At 33.7% G+C, this 23,760-nt stretch overlaps 1 protein-coding gene across 2 annotated transcripts in view; it reads left to right on the forward strand.

Moving 5' to 3' along the window:
- Positions 1–23,760, forward strand: part of LOC114331966 (putative thiamine transporter SLC35F3) — a 222,876-nt gene that overhangs the window by 47,854 nt on the left and 151,262 nt on the right. For both annotated transcript variants that reach the window (XM_050653295.1, XM_050653296.1), the window contains exon 2: positions 185–484. In XM_050653295.1, the coding sequence (XP_050509252.1) occupies positions 248–484 (237 nt within the window). In that variant the 5' untranslated portion in view covers positions 185–247. The remainder of the gene's footprint in view (positions 1–184; positions 485–23,760) is intronic.

Below are 23,760 nucleotides of genomic sequence, written 5' to 3' on the forward strand. Positions count from 1 at the left end.
ACATTATTGGTTTGTTAAAATTGCTGTAATATTCGAAGCAAAAACGTTTAAAATCGTTTTGAAATTCTTAGTCACTAGTTTATGACATTAGATTGGGGATTTTCAACAGTGTCAAACAGGGTATAGCATATATTAAATAAAAAAACTACCTAAAAACTAACAAAGAATGTCTCTTTTGTTACAGATTCTCGTCTCGTCCCTATCGGCCAAATTCCAACCTCACCAACAGCAATGTTTTAGCACTGCGATGACCCGCGACGGGGATATCCCGACCATCTTCAATCCTCGTGGCCGAAACAGAGCTCCAAGTGTCGTCGTAACAGAGGAAGGTGTCGCGAATGGCCCATTCGCGCACGCTGATTCTGTCAGCAGTCAACAGGAGTCGCAGGGTGCAGGAGAGCTGCTCTCGCCTGCTCCACCATGCGGCATAGCTGGGAAGCTGAAATCCTGTTCAACGTCGCTATGCTCAAAGTCGGCCAGGAAGGTAAGAATAATTAATTTTCTAATATTGCAAATACTAATAAAGAAATTCTTATGAATATACACACCATCGGTTCGACATTATTTTCAATAACCTCCTTTAAAGTATTTTAAGCTTAGTTAGACGCGAAATTGTACAGAGTGTCCCGAAAAGATTGGTCATAAATTATACCACACATTCTAGGGTCAAAAGTAGTTCGATTGAACCTAACTTACCTTAGTACAAATGTGCTCATAAAAAAAGTTACAGCCCTTTGAAATTATAAAATAAAAATCGATTTTTTTCAATATATTGAAAACTATCACTCGTATGGCAGGAGCATCTCAAAACAAAATTATAGTGAAATTTGTCCACCCCATATAATATTTATGGGGATTTTGTTCCCTTAAACCCCCAAAACTTTTGTGTACGTTCCAATTAATTTATTATTGTGGTACAATTAGTTAAACATAACGTTAAAACTTTCCTGCCTTCTAGTATTTTTTCGATTAGCCAGTTTTTATCGAGATGTAGCTTCTTTTTCAAAATATACCTAAAAATATAAATTTAAATAAATTTTCAGATTATTAACACGTCTCTATAATCGTACTTAACCATATACAAATATGTGGTGGATTCTAAAAATATTCAAAATATCTAGATAAACACTGGCTTATCGAAAAAGTAATAGGAGGCAAAAAAGTTTTAAAAACATTGTGTTTAACTAATGGTGCCACAATAATAATTTAATTGGAACGCACATAAAAGTTTGGGGGGATTTAAGGGAACAAAATCCCCATAAAATTTTTATGGGGTACACAAATTTCACTTTAATTTTTTTTAAGATGTTGCTGCCATAAGAATATCACATGTCCATTTTCAATAAAAAATCTATAAGAGTTTTCGATATATATGAAAAAAAATTGGTTTTCATTTTGTAACTTCAAAGGGCTGTAACTTTTTTTGTGTGCACTATTGTATACAGGGTGTTTCATTAATAATTGTCCATATAGTAACTGGAGAAACCTTAGCACAAAATACGAAGATTTAACCTAAAACACTTAAAAATAAAATGTGGTTCCTTACTGAGTTACAGGGTGTTTTATCTAAAATTTTAAAAATTATTTTTGCTCAGCATTTTAAAAATATTCAACGTATCCTTTTCATACTTGGCAGAAAGTATAGGTACTGTACAAACTAATAAATTATGTTGAACAAACGTTTCTGGCTGTTACCAGAGGCGTACGACGGGGGAAAGTGAATGGTTGACCCTTTCCAAATTCTACGCCACTGGCGAAATTACTATTTTAGTTCAATTTTTAGATTCTCCAAAACTTTTTATGAAAATAATATACTCTTCATTTGTAACGATAAAGTGGTTAGTTGTCGAGATCTTTGAAGTTAAAAATGAAACGACACGGTTATTTTGATTAATGTATTGTGTCGCTTTATTTTTAATTTCAAATATCTCGAAAACTAATCATTTTATCGTTACGAATGAAGAGTATATTATTTTCATAAAAAGTATTTCAAAATCAAAAAATTACACTAAAATGACAATTTCGTCAGTGGCGTAGAATTTGGAAAGGGTCAACCAGCCACTATCCCCTGTTGTACGCCTCTGGTAGTAGCTAGAAACGTTTATTTATCTTAGTTTAGTAGGGTGTACAGTACCTACACTTTTTGCCAAGTATGACAAGGATACGCCAAATAGTTTTAAAGTACTGGGTACAAATAATTTTTAAATTTTAATCATATGAATCATATAAATTAATCAAAATAACTGTGCCGTTTCATATTTAACTTCAAATATCTCGAAAACTAATGACTTTATCGTTATCAATGAAGAGTATATTATTTACGTAGAGAGTATTGGAGAATCTAAAAATGGCACTAAAATAGTAATTCCTCTAGTGGCGTAAAATTTGAGAAGGGTCAACCATTCACCATCCCCTGTCGTACGCCTCTGGTAGTAGCTAGAAACGTTTGTTTATTATAATTTAGTAGGGTGTCTAGTAGTCGCACTTTCTGCCAAGTATAAAAAAGATACGTCGAATAGTTTTAAAATTCTGAGCAAAAATACTTTTTAAATTTTTAGATAAAACACCCTGTAACTCAGTAAGGAACCACATTTTATTTAAGTGTTTTAGGTTAAATCTTCGTATTTTGTGCCAAGGTTTCTCCAGTTATTATATGGACAATTATTAATGAAACACCCTGTATAGGTAAGTCAGGTTCAATCAACCTATTTTTGACCCCAGAATCTGTGGTATAATTTATGACCAATATTTTCGGGACACCCTGTATATTTTATCAAATGCTAAAATACCAAATTTAAGCCTATACGTGAATAGTATACTCTCATTTCTAACTTACTTAGTCCTAAGTTTTTCTACCTCTAGGTGCAAGAGGGTCTGGCTTGAGCTCTGCATATTTGTATCCACGTCTTCTACGTTTACTGTCATGAATTTGATTTCGTACATCTTCTCATACATACTAAACTCCTCTTCATAACTTTCCTCCTGGCATCCTCTATCCATCTAGTTCATGGTCTTCCTCTTCTGTTTTTCCTTGCACTCGTATTTAGAACACTTATTTCGTAAATCTTTCGTCGGATATTCGACACATCTTCCCGTACGTTTTGTTTCTGATTATGTCTATTTGTCTCATTATTTGTCTCATTTCTCGATTATGTCTTATTGCCATGGTATTGATTCTTGGTATTTGTCTCTTAACGACTATTCTTTTTCTTTGTGGGCTCTATCTCTTGCTCTTCGTTTATGTCTTCATCTAGGTTTTCCGTATCTTCTCTTTATATTTTCGCTATCTCTCCATTAATTTTTCATCTTCTCTTCATCATCAAATGAAAAATTTCCTTCCCAGGGGAGATTCGAACTCACGACCCATTAACCCAAAGGTAGGCTCTCTTACCACTGAGCCACAGAGAAAGGTTAGTTGTTTTAAAGTACTATAGAAGAGTTTTTGACTGTCCCTGTAGTTTCTTGTCATTTTCTGCCCAAATCCTCTCCATAGAATTGATCTTTGTCTACTATTCTGTCCATTATTCGGTTCTTTTCATGTTTGTTTTGGTATGTTTGCCTTGACGCATATTACTTCAGCTGTTATTATTACATTTTTCAGATTTTCTGTTTTTCCTTTATATTTGTGTTCCTTTCTCAATTTTTAACATAATATATGATTTTTCCTGCCATACATTTCTGTACCTTTTTCTTTTACTTTATAGATTTTTAGTGTTTCTTTTACCATTTTTCTGTTTTTTTTCTTTTCTTCTACTGCTTTCAGTATTATGATTACCAAACACTGGTGTCTTCCAATCTTTGCCTATCTCTTTACATTTGTGCCTTGTACTCTATTCCATCTATTAACACGTGGAGAAAATACTCTATTATTGATTTTTCTTTCAGTTTTCTGCAACCACATGTAAATTTGTGGAGGTATATCTTTATTTTTAAATTGCTGTTTTTTTATATATTTCATTTGTTCTTTCCTCGTTTGTGTTTACTATTTCTTCATCTTTCTTTCCTATACATTCATATAGTCCTTTGTTGTTATTTCCAACTCTTCCATTTAAGTTGTCCATTGTAATTATATTCTAGTAGGCATTCTGTGCATTAAAGCGCATTGAAAAAATGAAAGTTGGAAATGTTATATCTAATAGCGTGAAAAAGTTGCTAGTGTTATTTTTCAGCATATTAGTATTTTTTTTTTCTGAGCGAATTTTCTGCCCCCCAAGGACCTTGAATTTTATTAAATATCTGATTTTTATGGAAATTTCAATTTATATTATTTGGAATAAAATATGTGCTAACTCGATCTAAGATCAATTAAAGAAAACTAAAAATGTTGTCAATTACAAATTTAAACGATATTTAAAGTTTTATTTGTTTTTTCAGTCTCCCCAACCCCTTTGAAATGTCCCGCTTCGTGAGTCCGTGTGTGTAATTTTCGCTTATGTTTGGTGCGGTGCGTTAATTTGTTATTACTGTTGTTTGGAAATTAAAGATTTTTAAAATAAATAAACCAGGATCATGGGGAATAAAATCAAGATGTGCTGTGGACCGCCCCATTTTTAAGCAACCATCAAATATACCTGAAAATGTTTTACAGAAATATAAAAAGGCGATGAAGTTTTGTGTTTGCAAGAGGATAAAAAACTCAGCAAGAAAGAGCCAGGATTTTCTGGTATTGCCGAACACGTTGCAATTAAATTGGAGGAAATATGGACAAAGGCTTTAATTCCAATAAGTTAACATACAAGAATTATTCAGCTTTTAAAAGCCTATCATGACAAATATAAATATGAAACTTATGAAACCATTTAAGAACAAGCAAAACAGTGAATTTTACAAAAATAAAATTCAATGCTTTAAGAATAAAAGTAAAACTACACGTTTCGATCTTGCAGCATGCAAATGTGACACTCTGATTAATTGTCTTTGTAGCAAATCTCAAAAAGTGCCTCTGGATGAGCGCGAATTTCTATTAAATCAAAGAGGTCCCAGAAAAATGGTGATAAACTCGATTGATAGGGAAAACAAAAAAAATATAATCAGAGCGAACAACGGTAAAAGAAGAAAGTTACCGACGTAAAGACAAAACTTTAGCTCAAGTAAAAAACAGTATTAAGTTTTATGGTCAATCGATCGTGGAAGAACACATAACATTTGTGCATGAGCCGGGGTGCAAATATTTCCGATATGGGTATCCGCTGTCTGATATATCAGAAAGTATCAAATCCAGCTATTGGATGTGACGAAACAATCATAAATACTGGCGTTAAGGGTGATGTAATACGGCTGTTAGGAGAACATCTTTAAAAACCGCTTCAGTGGTTTGTATGTCTGCGACATTCAAATGATCTACCCCTTGGACATCAATAGAAGTTTTTCAGTGACCAAATCAAAAAACATGAGGATCTTCAAACTTTCTCCTATAAAAATTTTGATTCAAACGACCACTTTGAGTTAATTAACTAACAAAAATATCACCTTACAGAACCACCTATATTCATATTCTCTAGATTTTCGAGTGACAATCTGTGAGATTTTATTAAGAATCCTAACTTAGACCCTTTTACCATTGAGATTGAGAAATATCACTGCCACAAACAATAGAACCATGTGTCAAGCTTGTGACACAAACTTCTCTATCAGTTTGTGGAGCGTATTCGAGGGATGGATTTATAAGAATTCGAATTGATTCCAAAAAAACTATGCCTCACTTTAATGCTAAATTGGAAAACATCTTCGAATAGAATGCTTTTACCATATTTTTTTGTTGTATTTTTATACCTAATTTTGTACTTTGCTTTATATTTATTTTAGTATTAAAAAACTTGGGTGACGTCAGGGAGACGGATAAGTTAGGCTATTTTGTTATAAAAAGAATGTTTTAGTGTACTTTTCTTAAGTAAAATTTTTAATTGCCTTGTGAAACCAGAAAATATATTCCAATTTAAACCGAATTTATTTATTCAAGTTCTATAAGGTATTACATTTCCCTTACAAAAGAAATTCGCATGTTAATGTATTTTTTCTAATTTTTAGTTGCCGTGGGGGTCAGAAAATATTTTTTATTTCAACGCAATTTTACTAAAATACTAAATAGTGTGTTAGGCAACTTTTGTGAGCTATTACATTTTCGTTTCGAAATAAAAATTTTGTTCGTCTGTTAATATTTTTTCAAAATTTTTAACTGTCTTGGGGGGGGGGTAGAAGATATTTTCCAATTTCGAAAAAATTTTACCAAAATACTTTACAGTTGATTGGGCAACTATTGTGAGGTATTACTTTTCCATCGCAAAAAAAAAATTTTTTCGTCTGTTAACATTTTTTCAAAATTTTTAACTCTCTTGGGGGGGGGGGGGGCAGAAGATATTTTCCAATTTCGAAAAAAATTTACCAAAATACTTAACAGTTCATTGGGAAACTTTTGTGAGATATTACTTTTCCATCGCAAAAAAAAATTTTTCGCCTTTTTCGATGCACCCTACTGTGCATCATTCATGTGCATCATAGGTGTATCATTCTGTCACTATGCTTCTTCAGACAATTTGTCCTTCTCTTCTTTTAGTAGTAATTAATTATTTAAAGAAATTAATTTGGTTTTACGGTTTAGGCTTTAATTTTTTTCAATAAATGATAAATATGTAGACGATAACCTGTAGAAAAATTTAATTTTTGCCTATTCACTTCGGTCTTACGCCAAACATTTTTTACTTTATCTGTTATCATAGTGTATATCCATGAAACACTATATCGTTAATGACTTAGTTAGATCAACGAAATAATACGTGGGGTAAATGTACAACACGGAATCAATATTTCTCTGTGTGTATCTACAACATACCCTTCTATTAGATAATCTCTATTGAATTGAAGGATTGTCAGTCGCAATGAAGGGCACAAAATTGACCGTGAATACATTAAATCACGTGGTTTCTGTGTATTTTAACTTTAACCTTGTTATTTATAGAAAATCGAAGGTCAGAAAATTGAAAAATTGTATCTAGTTAAAAGTGTCTGCTTATTCTATTAATGTAAATATATACACAGAATATACGTTCAGTTTAGAATTTCTGCATTTACTTTACACCGTCAGCACTTTATATGCAACTGGAAAACTGGGTAACGCTGTAAAGGAAAACTTGGCTGAATGTTGATATACACTATGCAGTTAACTTATTCCCAATAGACAATAATGAAATTCTGATAGTTTAGTAAAAACATACTGCTTTAGGTGCCCTGTTCGTATTCAGACATCTGCAATCATCATGGTTAAAATTTCCTGAAACTATTGTCTGTTGTCTGCTGCGTGAAGTAATTCTTCTACTGTGAAACAAAAACCATTGTGTAATATTACGCAGCCATGAAAGTATCTTTCGACTAACCTATCTCATTCCCTCCACATTTCCTTGTATTTTAAAGTGAAGCAGATATTATTTAGGTCCTCTAATTATATGGAAGCAGTATTCTGTTTTTCTCATCTTTCTGATGTTTATGGGTAGACGTTCTGAATTCATCATTTTAAGAATTGGAAGTGTGCGAAGCCCCTGCTATTTTTAGGATCCGTTGATAGCAGAACGCTGTTAATTTGTTTAGCATTGTGGTTTTTAAGGTCCATGTCTCACAACCATACAATAATATAGACCATGCATAACATTTACAGACCTTCTTGCGAATATGCATCGACAGGTTTCTGTTACACAAAACTGGTTTCCAGGTCATAAAAACCTTACATGATATTTCGATCCTGATTGTCTCTCTTCATCTGAGTCACAATTTATATTGAACCAGCTGCCAATGTGTTTACAATGGTGTACATGTTCTATTTCCTCTCGATTAAGAGAAACTAGACCTTGATCTTTATTCATCTTTTTAACTGCCATAAACTTTGTTTAAAATGTTAATAGTTGAAAGGTTAATTTTAAGGTCTCTCCAATAACTTCCTTTACTGACTAGATTTACCATTATCTGGAGATCTTGTAAGCAAGAACGGCTGTATCGTCAGCATATATGATATTGTTGATTACTCCTTCGCATAGTCTTATTTCCTCTTGTCTGTTATCTAAAGCCTCCCCAAAGATGTCTTCAGATCATACACTAAAAAGACTGGGTGACAAAACACAACCCTGTCGTATTCCACTTTTGATGGATAGTTTTCAAGTACGACCATCTTTAATTTAGATAGAGGCTAGAGGAACTGGTCCGAATGTGGTCTATGTATTTAATATGGACCACCACACTACCTAGGAAACAAGTAGTGCTATCTGTTAGAAAATGCCCAAATATACTAGAGGGCCCCTCTCTTGTCATATATTTGCAGATTCCTCCACCAGTGCATATGTTGTTGTTACACAGTGTAGACCGTTCGATTTTGACTCTTGAAAAAATTTTATTGGGTAAGTTTATATAAAGTGATATTTGTGTTTATGGACATTATTTCGGAATTGATATATTTTGCTTGTGCGACAGAAAGAGGGAAGAAAAGGGTGTTAATGTAGATTATGACCAAAAAGTAATTACAGAATCATAAGCTAATATTTTTCTTGAACGTACATATTTTGAAATATGGGCCCCTTGTGTGACGTAAATATGGGCTAGGGGCTCATATTCAGACCGCCCGCATTGATCTAGAAGAACTATTGGAAAAAGCCTTTCTGGAATGCCAGACGGCAGCTAAGAATGGGTTTAAAGTAACAGGACTAGGGCCAATAAAAATAACCATTTTTTCTGATGCTGGTTTCGGTGCTGAGAAACTTGAATCTGAGAAAACTTGTAACTCGACTGGAATTTATTTGGAAGGATTGACAGGTCACCTTGCAGAAACGATTTCTTTAGAAAATATAACAGTTCGTTCAGAAGATCAAGGACCAAGTTATTCTAAAGACCCAGATCGACTATTAAGGAACACAGCGAACGCAACAACTAAGTATGCCAGAAGATTGTTCAAAAATATTCATCAGTCCATTCGTTCATTCACCTGCCCCATCAGTTACGAACCGAGCGTTTTTAAGAGGAAGGAAAACTTCTTGGTTCTTAAGTTATAACCATATCTCCGTATAAATTGGTTCGTAAATTATCAATTGAGAATATAAGACAATCAAAATAAGGGAAGGAAAAAAGAACAGTATTTTCAGTTGAATTAAAAGAAAATGTAAAGATAAAGGAAGGAAAGGGGAAGCTAATAGGGGAAAAATATAAAGAAATCCAAGAGAAAAAACAAAACCAAATTCAGTTCGGATGAAGAAGATAAAGAGGAATTTTTGCCCGCTGATGAAGACCTTGACATAGCGCAGATAGGACATTAATCTCCTGAAAGCAGTGGAGCCACATGTCTATTATGTATGTAAAAAACAGTTTTCTGATGATACTAGATAATGGAGAAAAAACTGGTTCAATGTTTAATGTGCAATCTCTGGGCACATGAACAGTGTTCCGGAGCAGAAAGAGACTCTTATCTACGTTTGCGATTTTTATAGATAATTTTATTTTATTTTTCAGAAATATTTATTATTCCTTAAGCATGAATTGTTGGCTAAGTTATGTCGTATTTTTATTGTCAAAAGAAAATTTTGAAAGTTTTTTAATGGGGCCCATATTTCAGACAGCCTGGCCTGGTTAGAAAAATATGCCCCACTTCATATTATTACCTGTAAAATAAATAAGCTTTATAATAAAAAATACATAGTTAGCAGTTTTATTTCTAAGGTCTTATAGCATGTATACATGACATTTAAACAGTATTATCAAAATATAATAGGCAAGTTTCAATAAAAAAACAAATGAGGGGCCCATATTCGGAACAGTTCCTCTACTTGATTGCAGTATAAGTATTTTAGCAGTCTCATATCGTAGTGGTCAAGTCCTGTTGCCAGAAGGCAGATACAAAAAGTATACTAAAACCATATACCTCGATGGCCACCAACCCAATATATACCAGTAGGTATTAGAAATACCTACACAAAAAACGGAAAAACGCTAGATAAAAATAACCTTCATACTGAGTTGTTCAAATTAATGAAACAAGAATAATATCTACTTATATCGGGTATTTAACAAAATAAATGATAAAGTTATGATCACTTGTGTTAGTTGTGAGCTGAACTGAGTAGCTGTATAACCTACACAGCTGGACTCTTCTTCTTCTTAAGGTGCCTATCCATTCCGGATGTTGGCGATCAGCATGGCTATCCTAACTTTGCTTGCTGCTATTCTGAATAGTCCGGTTGTCGATGTATTAAACCACTTTCTTAGGTTTTGAAGCCAAGATATTCTTCTTTTCCCTGGTCCTCTCTTTCCAAATACCTTGCCTTGAAGAATGAGTTGCAACAAGCCATATCTCTGTTCATTCCTCATAACACGGCCAAGATATTCTAGTTTGCGCTCTTTGATTGTCTTAATAATCTCGCATTCCTTGCCTATTCTACGTAGAACCTCAACATTAGTCACACGATCCACCCACGAAATTCTCAAAATTCGCCTTTAACACCACATCTCGAATGCCTCGAGTTTTCTCAAAAAAGCCTCGGAAAATGTCCAGGCCTCTACTCAGTATATTAACGTAGAAATTACATAGCATCTGATGATAGGCATTTTGGTAGCAAGAGGTAAATCGTGGTTTCTGAAAAGAGACTTCATCATTATGAACGCTGATCTCGCTGGACTCAACCCTGGGAAAAAGAGTTTGGATAGAGGAATAATACTAAAATAATACTACAATAATAATAAACAACGACCAGTATTCAGCTAACCTGGCTGGAGTCATTTGTCTAGGGTTATAGACGAAGATCAACGGTAGATGGAGGAAATGAGGTCCTACGCAATGGTCCTGATGGCAGAAAATACTAAAAGGGAATACCTTTCTCTCAAAATCGGCATTGGGAAAAGCACCTTGAGAAGAAATTATTCAGCCCTCCAAGTACAGGGTTTAGATACTAGGCCTGCTCCCATTACTTGTAAGAAATAATAAATTATGGTAACGAATCTCACAATAAAGGCAATACCGGATGGGAGACTTCTACGATGACCACAGCGACGAAAGATGACATGGGGCGTGCAGGGGTGGCGATGTTAAACGGAAGACGTTACTATAGAACTAGAACAATCTGTCATTTAAAACCGTTTCGAGCAAAATATCCTAAGAAGAATATATGGAGGAATAAAAGAGAAAGGTTTGAGGCTATGACACAGGCGTTATAACTTTGAGTTATATAGAGGTTTCGGGAGAATCTGACATTTTAAAATTTATTAAAACAGCTCGGCTTAGACAGATAGGGATCGATTGGTCAACGAGCCAGAGGGAGACTGAGACTTAGGTATCAAGACAATTTAGGGGATGATTTAAAATCTGTTGGACTTAGAGCATGGAAAAGGATTGTCAGAGACAGGGGTGAATAGCATATTATTCTGAAGAAGGCTTTCGCTCACCACAGGAACTGTGATGCCACTGATGATGATGATGATGATGATGATGATGGTTATTATTTAGGCAAAATTGTATTTTTTTTGGCTTCATTCCTCTTTTAATTTGTAATTTATTTGTTTCTGTGCTCAATTATTGATATCACTTTCTGCTATATTTTTTCATACTTATTATTACTATAATTATCAATCATTTTAAAGCTAATTAATATCTTCTTTTCTTTCGTATCAAACAATAGCCATGTCAAGTTTTTAGTGGTTTTCAGAGTTTTTGGTTATATCGAACTTTTAAACTGAAAGATTGTCGTGGATTATTAATAAATGGTTGTATAAGTGTCCACAATTAAGGCTCTAAGTGATTTTTGCAAAACGAAAATGTATAAAAATCGTAATTAGAGAAGTTGACTCTACATAGGAATAAAGTTATGAGCATGACTGTGCTAATCATAGTATAACGTAATTTATCGTCCGCAGAAATCAATTGACATTATTTAACATTATGCATATATGTAAAAAAATTGCGTGATTTTGCCGCCGTGCGTGAATCGTTACCCTTGAATTTGCGATCAGAAATATAATATTTACCCTCAAGTTTTGCTTTGCCGTAATCATAAATTCAGATAAAACAATATCGTGGACTGGAATGCTTCGGTTATACGGAAAAATTGCCTGACTACGAAAAACTCACGTATGTTAGTGAAAATCTATGAAAGAAATGTTTGGCTTCGCATGTGGCATGGTCGATATATCTAACAAAGTTAAATTAATATTTAAAGAAAATATACTTTGGACAAACACTGGGGTGCAAAATTAACCGGACACCTTAAAAATGGGTCATTTTTGATGTCCCGAGTTTCCTAAACATGTTGTCCGATTTAAGTGATATTTTTAATATATTATAGCTTTATTCTTTAGCAATATCGCTGTAATAGTATTGTTGCTAAACAGTTAAACTTTCATTGTATACTGGGTGTACCAATAAAACTGTGTTCTTTTTCTCGAAGTTCGCATCACCTTGTTGAATATTCTAGCATTTATAAAATATTCAAATTGAAATCCAACTATTGCCTCATGTTTTCTCAACATTTTTTTTATTTATTCGCTTACTTTAGGCCATAAAAAGGTTAGGTACTTTAACAACTAGCCATGTTTTTCATCAATACAGGGTGCTTTTAAATAAGTTTAAAAGCAAATACTTCGTTTCCGAGATAGAGGGTGTTGAAATTTTTCTTACAAACTGACGATTTGTTTATTGCTTTAAAACCGGTTGAGATATGCAAATAAAATTTGGTGGGTTTTAAGACGTAGTTATTGTACATTTTATTAAATACAAGTAAGAATTTAATATTCAACATTGACGCGCATATGGGTAATATGACTGCTCATATTACCGTATGCGCGCCAATGGTGAATATTAAATTCTTACTTGTATGTCAAAAAATGTGAAATAACTACGTCTTAAAACCTACCAAATTTCATTTGCATATCTCAACCGGTTTTAAAACAATAAATAAATCGTCAGTGTGTAAGAAAAATTTTAACACCCTCTATCTCGGAAACGAAACATTTGCGGCCATACAGTTTATAAAACAAACTGTCATTATTTTTTCATGCAGAATTACCCCTTACAGTTTGCCATACTTATTTAAAAGCACCCAGTATTCATGAAAAATATGGCTAGTTGTTAAAGTACCTAACCTTTTTATGGTCTAAAGTAAGCGAATAAATAAAAAAAAAATGTTGAGAAAACATGAGGCTATAGTTGGATTTCAATTTCAGTATTTTATAAATGCTAGAATATTCCACAGGGTGATGCGAACTTTGAGAAAAAAAACACAGTTTGATTGGTACACCCGGTATAAAATGAAAATTTAACTGTTTGGCAACAATACTATTACAGCGATATTACGTCATCAGTAATAGCTATTTGTGTAACAAGGGACGAAAGTGCTACATTTCCTCCCGAGAATGAAGTTCACTGCCCGACGCGTAGCGGAGGGCAGTAATCATTCAAGGGAGGAAAAGGCACTTTACTCCCATGTTATACATATGGTTTTTCCACCTTCCTCAAATAACAAGTCATTTTTTCATTTTTACTTAATTTATTTATGTAACTAGCAACAAAATTTATTAGAACTAAAACTAACAAGTAGGTACAATATAACTGTCAACTGTCAAATATAAGTCAAATGATTAATGTAAACATTGTTAAATCAGAATAACAATTTACTGTTTTTTACCATTCTGCAAAATACAGAGTGCTTTTAAATAAACGTTAAAATGTATAGATACTTACGTAATAGAAAATAGATATTGTACAGGGCGTCAATAAGTTATATTTCATGAATGAAATACCATGACGTCCCTTTTACTTTTCCTCCCTAGAGAGGAAAAATAGTTTCCTCCCTAGGGAGGAAAAGTACAACTTTGCTCCCTACAATCAGGTCCGGAAAAGTATACTTTCGGAAGAGGTAGTTGGAAAAACACTTTTTGTAACGTGTCTCATGAAAAGATTTTTCTTTTGATTTGATTTAACATTAACTCCTAACTTATCACCCAATCCAAGAATTTCTTCATTTTATACCACGGACTCACGTAATTCACAAGGATAAACAATCACAAATAAAAAAGGAATATTAGAGCATTCACCACTAATTTAAACCGGGTGCATTCACCATTAATTTGAATTTCTATAGAATATTAGGCACACGAAGATAGAATAGCAAATTATGTTATACATGGATATATTGTATCGTAAAATAATATGATTCATCAAAAGAAGATATTGATATACCTATGATACATATCGTCAAAAGTATATCATATACTTTTCGTAAGAACGAAAAAATAATATATCAAATGTGAGAAAAACAACTCAAAATATTCTGAACGTCGGCATCGGCAATCTCTCAAAGTGAAGATGATTTAAAATATGTGTAAACAAGTCAAAATGCATGTTTAGAACAACAAATATACTAAGAAGGAGCTGGGAGGTCTAGAATAGAACAAGTGGTAGTTGTCAATTTTTGTCCATTCGCATCCAACTGAAATTCCAACTGGCGACCTCCAAAATCGTCAAGACATCAGAAAAAAAATTTACTAAGAATCTTATCCCAAACGAGCATTTGTAAATTAAAATCCTTCCAGTATATTCGAAGATATAGCTATTTAAAAATAGCATATTTTTCGAAAATCGCACTTTTCGTCATTTGTAAACTGATAGTACTTTTGCCTTACAATATTAAATGCCCTAAAAATTTAGATAAAGCTAGTTCTATATGTATACAATAATCTCTACTTATTGGATTTCTTGGCCCGAGCCTTTTAACAATTTTTTTGACCGCCTAAAATTGAGCTTTTTGCTTCGTACATAAGCCTATACATGTTGTCGTTAATGATTTATCCGATCTGTTTAATTGTTTTGTTATATTTAAATTAAACGATTTATTAAAATAGATTAAAAAAACCTAAATTTTAATCGTCTAAACAAAGCTTTAGGTGCTCTACAACCAAAATTATGGTAGTTTTAATTTTAAATTTAATCTGACGTATTAAATACGTGCACGTGCATGCTGGTATTGCTGGCAATATAAAACGACAAACTATGCGTCACTGCTTAAGGTCATCTCCGGAGGTATAAATAATGAATGCACCTATTCTGATTTACTTAAATTTGTTCTTTATATGTACCTCTCTTTAGAGAGAAAGAGAGAGAGAGAGAGAGAGAGAGAGAGAGAGAGACAGAGAGAGAGAGAGAGAGAGACAGAGAGAGAGAGACAGAGAGAGAGAGAAAGAGAAAGAAAGAAATTATATTTTAAATCACTTGCAAAACGAACTATCTCTGGAACAACCTTCCAATTTTCTTGTATTTTGTATTCACGAAAACGGCAATCACTGCATCAACCATTGCCACGTGCGTGCAACCCTTTGCCCAATTAACAGGCATTAGCTGAAGTAACAGTAAAAACATTCCTTGAAACTTGATCAAAGCTTCAAGATAAATACAATAATTTTCACAATCTGACCTTAAAATGTAGACTAATTTAACCGCGCGAGGCTATTAGAATGGGCTGATGTTATTTTTGCCCACCAAATCCATCGCAAATTTACTGGAGAACTGCGTGGAATAATTGGCATATAAAACTGATTACTGGGCTTAAAACTTAACGTGGAGTGTTCGATTAAAGCGGTCTGAATCCAGTGGCGTGTGTCGGCATTTGGAACAACATACTCTATTACACTTTTTATTGATGCCTTTCGAGTAACGTTCTAAAAGGAGATGTGGAATCCAACGTGTTTTTTATTTTGCATTTTACGAGACAAAAAATAAATAATTATGACCTCCTCCATGTTTATATCACTTGAAGGACAAAATTGGCAGCCTTTGATGAAGTTAATGACTTAGTGATCCCACATATGGAAACAGTCTTGGAATAAAGAGCACAGAGTACAATAAAAAGATGCGTCAATAGTAACGAAAGAAACGGGCAACAAAAACAGAAAACTTAAAAAACGAACTCGTCTTACTACACTTACATCAACGGCTATAGTATTCTCATCTTCATAGTGTCCCTTAATCGTTAAATTTTGACTTATACTGGCTTTACACACTCTTAACTTAATCTCAATGTCAATATTAAAGCCTAAGCAACAAGATTTAATGTTCCATAGTCATCAATGTTTATCGCCTGAAGTGAGAGCTTCTGCAACATAGCCTTTCGAGGTTATTATCGTCATCGAACAGTGAACTGTATCCCTGTAGATCTCATCAAACATGAAGGTAACAGCTTGATGCATCAAATTCATAGCATAATAGTCAAAGTCTGGAAAGAAGACTAATTGCCAGAGGAATGGTGCACTGAAATCATAATATGTCCACTGTACAAGAAGGAAAATTTGTTGGAATGTAAAAATTATAGGAAATATATACGGGAGGTGGACCTAAAAAATTACAATGTGGAGACCAAGAGAAAACAGAAGAACTAGAGGTAGACCACCTACACTATGGACAGCGACGTCAAAAGGATTGCTGGGAATTGATTGCAGAAAGCTCAAGGTCGACAAAACCGGAAGAAATTAGGGGAGGCCTATGTTCAACTTTGGATGCAGAAGGCTGGATGATGATGATAATGATGAAAAATTATAGAAGTATAACTCTTCTGAACACAATATACAAAATATTATTATTCTCTAATACCCTGCATAGCCGTTTAAGCAGGTACGTGGAAGAACTCCTTCAAACAAATGAATTTAACATTGATACGTTTCACCTTTGTGGACATTAAGTCAACGTATGATAACATCGTTAAAATCTGCTGCTTTTGATTATAGAGGGCAAAATAAAAGGTAAACGAGATGTAGGAAAAAAACGAACCTTCTGGTTACGAAATCTAAGGAAATGGTTTAGTTTGAGCACTAACCAACTATTTAGAACTTCCGTAAATAAAATAAGAATTACCGTGTTGATATCCGACCTTTGATATAAGATGGAACCTTAAGAGAAGATGATAGCTGACCATGATAGCGTCCTAAGATGTAAATTATATGAACTAATGAACCATCCGTCCATCTTCCGGAAAATGGACCCGCAAATTAGTTAAATGGAAACCAAGAGCCGATAAACGTAGCAGAGGAAGACCACCAACACGATGGCAAGACGACTTACGAAAAACAACAAAAAACTGGATACAGAAAGCACAAGATAGAACATTTTGGAGACAAACAGGGAAGGCCTATGTCCAACAGTGGATCAAGAAAGGCTGATGATGAACCATGAATAAACCATGCACCAATTATAACCATGAATGAACTTATACCCATCAATTAATAGGATTTGTAAAAACAACTATGAGGAAAGTGATCTCCAGAGTGCAAATACAAGGCGATATATCACAAGCTTTTGATACATATGCATGGTTACAGCAAGGAGACGCATTAGCGTGTCTTCTCTGTAATATAGCTTTAGAAAAAATGTAAGAGATGCTGCGCTACAGAATATGGAACAATATTTAATAAGTCTACGCAGATTATGGCTTACGCTGACGATTGGGAATTGATCGCATGCACCATACCAGGATTTAAAGAGATGGTTTCCGCCTTCTTAATGGCCGCACAAAATATGGGCTTTAAGATAAGCGAGGAAAACCCAAAAATGGTATCGATTTTAAATAGTAGAGGTAGAGCTAGAAAGGACAAACAAAACTTCAGCATAGACCACTATAAATTGAGGTCATAAATAAATTTACCCTCTGGGTTCTCACATAACAAGAGATAATGACACGTCTGAAAAAGTAAATCAAAAGATACTGTTAGCCAACAAATATTATTTGGAACGAAACAAGCAGCTAAACACAGAGCCAAAAAACCAAACCAACAATATAGAACACTGATCCTACCAGTGCTGAAATATGGATCAAAAACACGGACCATCTCCAAAACGCAAATCATCTGCTTGTCTTCAAAAGGAAGATACTAAGATAAGTAATGGGTGCAATATGTGAGAATGGTATTTGGACAAGACGATATAAATTCTAATGCACGAGAAGTAAAGAAATAGTAAATGGTAGAAGTGTAATATCTTTCATAAAAATAGGTAGATTTAGATAGGCTGGACATGGGTCAAAAGTAAGACTTAAACACTAGTAAGAATTAAAAGTAGTGGTAGACAACGACTAGCAAAATAGACTGGGTAGGGTCGAGGCTCAACTAGGGCTGTAGCACCACTGATGATGATCGTCATCGAGGCGCTGACCATTATGATATTTCTTTAGATGCTGAAATATTTGACAGTCACTGCTATATTGAGGTTATATGATGGATAGCCAAATTGTTCTCCACCGAACGATGTGATTGTCAAATCGTCAATGATTGCTGAGAGATGTCCACTCGGTTCCTCATGATAAGGATCCTTTGGGCTATCTGTGAAAGATGCCACCCATTTGCATACGATTCCATTACTTTTGTCCATCTCTTTTCCAATCAATTTCAACGGCTTTCACACCATTAACGTTAGGCAAACGAATATCAGACAGTCGGGGGTATTTTCATTCAGCAGAGTTATTTTAAACACTTTAAGTAAAGCAATACTTCAGTTATATATATACTAAGGATTTCCACAGTTTTCACTGTATTCCTTCACTCAACCGTTCTCTCTAGCTCTTTCGGTCATGCCAGTCTCCTTCCTGTAGATTTCTTCTCTCCATTGGTTCGTCCACTGTATCTCTGAATTAAGGATTTCGGGGTCTGCCTCTCTTCCTTTTTCCTATCGGGCTCCACTCTCTTATTCGGTTTATCCACAGATTTTGGTCTGCTCTTCTGACATGTCCGTATCAGGTTAATCTCTTCTGTTCGATGTAGTCTATTATGTCTGAGTTATTTATTTTATCTCTCTCCAGCTTCTTCTTAGGAATTCCATCTCTGTTGTTCTTATTTTATTTTTGGTTTTCTTATTTATTATCCAATTTTCACTACCATAAGTGAGGATACTTCTTGTCATGGTATTATATAATCTTCTTTTTGTTTTTATGCTGATGTTCTTATCCCACAGTATCGGATTCAGTTTTCGTATGCAGTCTCTTGTTTGTCCTAATCTATTTTTTATATCTTCCTCAGTTGTTCCTTTGTTTGATATTATAAAACCTAAATACTTGTATTTATCTCTTCCTCTGATTTGTTTACCTTCGTCTATTTCCAGTTGTTTTATTTCTGTATTCTCCGATGTTAGGTATTCAGTTTTCTTTAACTGAGGTCATCTTCGTCTTGTGCAATCACTATTTGAGGCGTTGAGAACCAGAGCGGACCATCCCACAAAAAATACATCATTACGTGTTTTCAGCAGCAGAAATAGCTATTTGTATAATAAGGGAAGAAAGTGCTACTTTTCCTCCCGAGAATGAAGTTTACTTCAGTAATCATTGCAGTAATCATTCAAGGCAGGAAAAGGCACTTTACTCCCATGTTATACATATGGTTTTTCCGCCTTCCTCGAATAACAAGTTATTTTTTTCATTTTTACTTAATTTATTTATGTAACTAACCAACAAAATTTATTAGAACTAAAACTAACAAGTAGGTGTAATATAACTGTCACCTGTCAAATATAAGTCAAATTATTAATGTAAACATTGTTAGATCAAAATAACAATTTACTGTTTTTTACCATTCTGCAAAATACAGGGTGTTTTATAAATAAACGTTAAAATGTATAGATACTTACGTAATAGAAAATAGATATATAAAGGGCGTCAATAAGTTATATTTCATAAATGAAATACCATGACGTCACTTTTACTTTTCCTCCCTAGGGAGGAAAAGTACAACTTTGCTCCCTACAATCAGGTCCGGAAAAGTATACTTTCGGTAGAGGTAGGTGGAAAACATATTTATCAAACCCAGAATGGACTAAGTGAGCTACTACTATTCTATAATAGATGCCGCTACTGAAAAGTTTGGTCCAGTCGGTCAATTTTAATAATTTGTCGATGTCATACTGGATCATGTGGCTTAGTCCACTATGGCAGATAGTTCAATTAGTGTTTACTGTGGGTTGGTTCGATATAAATTACACGTGTTTTTGTGTAGGTACTAATATTTTGACTATTTAGTAGCAATATATAGTTTAATTTGAAAAGTGTGGCTTTACCTAGTTGTTCGTATGTATCTGTAGACGCCCATTGTAGACTCCTGCAAAACTTGCGATTCTTTAGGAAATAAAATAAAATATGAAGTAGATCAAACCAAACTGAAGGAATTAACTTTGAAACTAGAACTTCACCAGCGCAAAGCCCAAAAACTACGAGATGCTATGGATCAGGTTGCAAAAATTCCATCGAAAGAAGATGTTACAGTTATCGCCTTTGATCTTATGAAAACCCTACCTACACCCGTCATCTCTACTGGTATAACTTATTCTATCTATCTAATCAGCCCTAAACATCCATCCTTGGATATAGGCCTCCTCTTCCTTCTTCCATGCCTCTCTATCTTGGGCAATTTGCATCCATTTTGACCCAGTGTGCTTCTTCAGGTCATCTGACCATCGCATTTGTGGCCTTCCCCTTTTTCGTTTGTGGTTCCACGGTCTCCAATGTATAATCATCTTAGTCCATCTTTCATCTTTCTGCCGTATTTAAGATTTTTATTTTTTTATTTTTATTTTTATTTATTTTTATTTTTCATCCGGCGAACTTCCATTTAAGCTTTGACTTTGGTATAACTTATTATAAGAGGCAATTATGGACATTCTGTCTAGGAGTTCATAATTTGCAGAACAATGAAGACACCATGTTTATATGGGATGCACCGATTGCATCTTTTGAGCCCAAGAGCCCAAGAGATGGTATCATGCCTGATATACTATATTAAAAATAATGTAAAAACCAAAAACGTTATAATGTATTCTGATGGCTGCAGAGGCCAGAACAGGAGTATTAAAATGACTTTAATTTGCAACTATATTGTCCATTCTCAAGAATTTGCGGTAGAAGAAATTCAACATAATTTTTTGGCTAGCAGTCGTTCTTTTCTCTCGTGCGATAGGGACTTCGGTCTTAATGAAAAAAAAAAAAAAATAAAAAATCCTTTCCTAATATTTACGTTCCCAATAACTGGCTTAATGTCATTTTAGGAGCAAAGAAAAAAAATCCATTTTTAATAGTCTTAAGGGAAAAATAAACCTTTTACTCTCCGGTCGGTTTAGAAAAACTTATTACAAACAAAAAAAAATAAGTTTAGAATCCTCAAAAGTAGAATGGCTAAAAATGTATTGTATTATAATAAAAAAAGGAGACCCATTTGTTGTATATTTTTAATATGGCATCAATGAGGTTCATGCTGTACATAAATTTAGTACCTATTCAGAAAAGAAATGTGTTAATGGAATATTTCCAAAGATCATTACCTCCATTGTACTCAAATGGAAATTGTGTAACCGACGCCAAAGAGAAAGATTTTTACAGTTAATTGAATTTATTCCACCTATCTATCATAACTTCTTTCAGTCTTTAAAATGTTCATTAGCAGTGCACGATGGAATTCCCATAGTTGAAAAAAATTTCGATTAAATTTTCAATATTTAACAAATTATGATTTTTTAAGTTAATCTATGCCGTAAAATGTTTATTTTGTAATAAAATATTATTGAAATTAAAATATTTGTCTTATTTGGTTTTGGTCCACTACGGAAAAACAAAAACTCTTATTAAAGCCAGAGTGGATCAAGCCACAAAAACTACTTCTTTAGTGCAAATTGTGATATATTTTTAGTGTTGTAGCAAAATTTTACCTTTTCTTATGATTTTACCAAAAATTAAGCGTTCTTAAAATGATTTTACCAGCATTAAAAAAATTGTGAAAAATCGAACATTTTTTAAACGCATTTATCTTCAATGAAGTTGTGGATGGTCCGCTCTGGTTCTCAACGCCTCATTTGGTCGTCATCAAAACTTAGGGTATATAGATATTCGTTATTTACCGACTTCCTTTGCACTTCGATATTCCTTCGCACTTTCTTTTTCATGGTTTCAGGGATTTTTCCAGGAAAATTTTGAACAGGGTAGGGGATGTGGAGCAGCCCTGTAGTAGTCCCTTTGTCGTCTTAAATGGACTGCATATTCTATTTCCCATTTTGATAGCTACTATGTTATTTTTGTAGAGTGCTTTTACTGCTGTTATTAATCTTCGAGGGACTTCGATGTCTTCCATTGCTTCCCATAACTTGATTCTAGGTATCGAATCATACGCCTTCTTAAGATCTACGAAAGCCAAATGGACGGATCTATTTTTGGCCATTCTCTTTTTTTATCTATTACAGTCGGTTCGCTAAACTCAGACACAACTGGCTAATGATTTTAGTAGATCATTTTTTTGTTTTTTGCTAATTTTTCCAAAATTGGCAAAATTACTAATTATTTAGTAATTATTAATTATTTATAAATTATTTTTTTGCCAATTTTACCAAATTGGCAAAATTACTTGCTAAAATCACTAGCCAGTTGTGTCTGAGTTTAGCGAACCGACTATATCTGTCGTTTTGTCGAAATACAGCAGTAGCTGTATTTCTTAGATCACATACAGAGAGCACGTAAAGGTTGGAATAAATTCATTTTCTTGAGAATGGACAATTTTAGAAAAAAATCCCGAAACACGTCAATTTTTATTTTTAAATTACGACTTTTTGGCATATATATCATACTCGTGACGTCACCCATCTGGGCGTGGGGACGTCATCGATGATTTTTTTTAAATGGGTATAGGGGTCGTGTGATAGCTCATCTGAAAGGTAATTTTATTCTCTATTGAGTAATATAAACATTTACATAATTATTTGTACAAGGTGTCCAAATAAATGTTTTTTAATTAAATTTATTGACATAAAAAGTAGAATGCATGTGATTTATTTAGTCCAAAATACATTTTACTGCTCTCAAAAAACAGCTAAAAAATGTTTATTTGAAAAATAATCTTTGCTTTTCGCTAAAATTAAATGTTCAACTGTCAAGAGGAAGGTGGGTGGCGGATTTAATAATGAATTTAAACAAAAAGCAATATTTATTTGTCGAATAAACATTATTTCCCGTTTTGTGATAGCAGTAAAATGTATTTTGAGTTAAACAAATTACACACATTCTTCTTCTTATGTCAATAAATTTAATTAAAACAATTTTTTTGGGCACCCTGTATAAATAGTTATGTTAATGTTTATATTACTGAATAGAGAATTGAATTACCTTTCAAATGAGCTATCACACGACCCCTATTCTTATTTAAAAAAATTGTAGATGACGTCATCACTCCCAGATGGGTGACGTCACTAGTATTATACATATGCCAAAAAGTCGAAATTTAAGAATAAAAATTGACCTGTTTCGGGATTTTTTTTCAAAATCGTCCGTTCCCGAGAAAATGAATTTATTCCAACCTTTACGTGCTCACTGTATGGGCCATTCCACGAACATACGCCTGTTTTGGATTACTTCGACAACGAATATTTTACTGTGCAACATAAGAAGTACGAAAGTAAATGGCGCTAATAGTTATTCCAATAAACAACAATTAATTTGCAATTTACTTTCCTTCTTTTTATTTTGCACAGTAAAATATTCGTTGTCGAAGTAATCCAAAACAGGCGTATGTTCGTGGAATGGCCCATATAGACGGTCGAACAGCTAACAGAATTTCAGTTATAATAATACATATAAAAAGTTAATTTTACTACTTCTCTAATCCTCTCCAATAGAAATCCATCCTTCTTACTGTACACCATTCTCTCCAGGCATTGTTCCAGCTATGTTTTCTGTTTAAGCCGCATGCAACACTTCTTGTAATCTCTAAATCTCCACACGCTACATGCATAAATTT

The sequence above is a fragment of the Diabrotica virgifera genome, chromosome 6 (genome assembly GCF_917563875.1).
Source record: "Diabrotica virgifera virgifera chromosome 6, PGI_DIABVI_V3a".
In the NCBI taxonomy this organism is placed as follows: Eukaryota; Metazoa; Arthropoda; class Insecta; order Coleoptera; family Chrysomelidae; genus Diabrotica; species Diabrotica virgifera.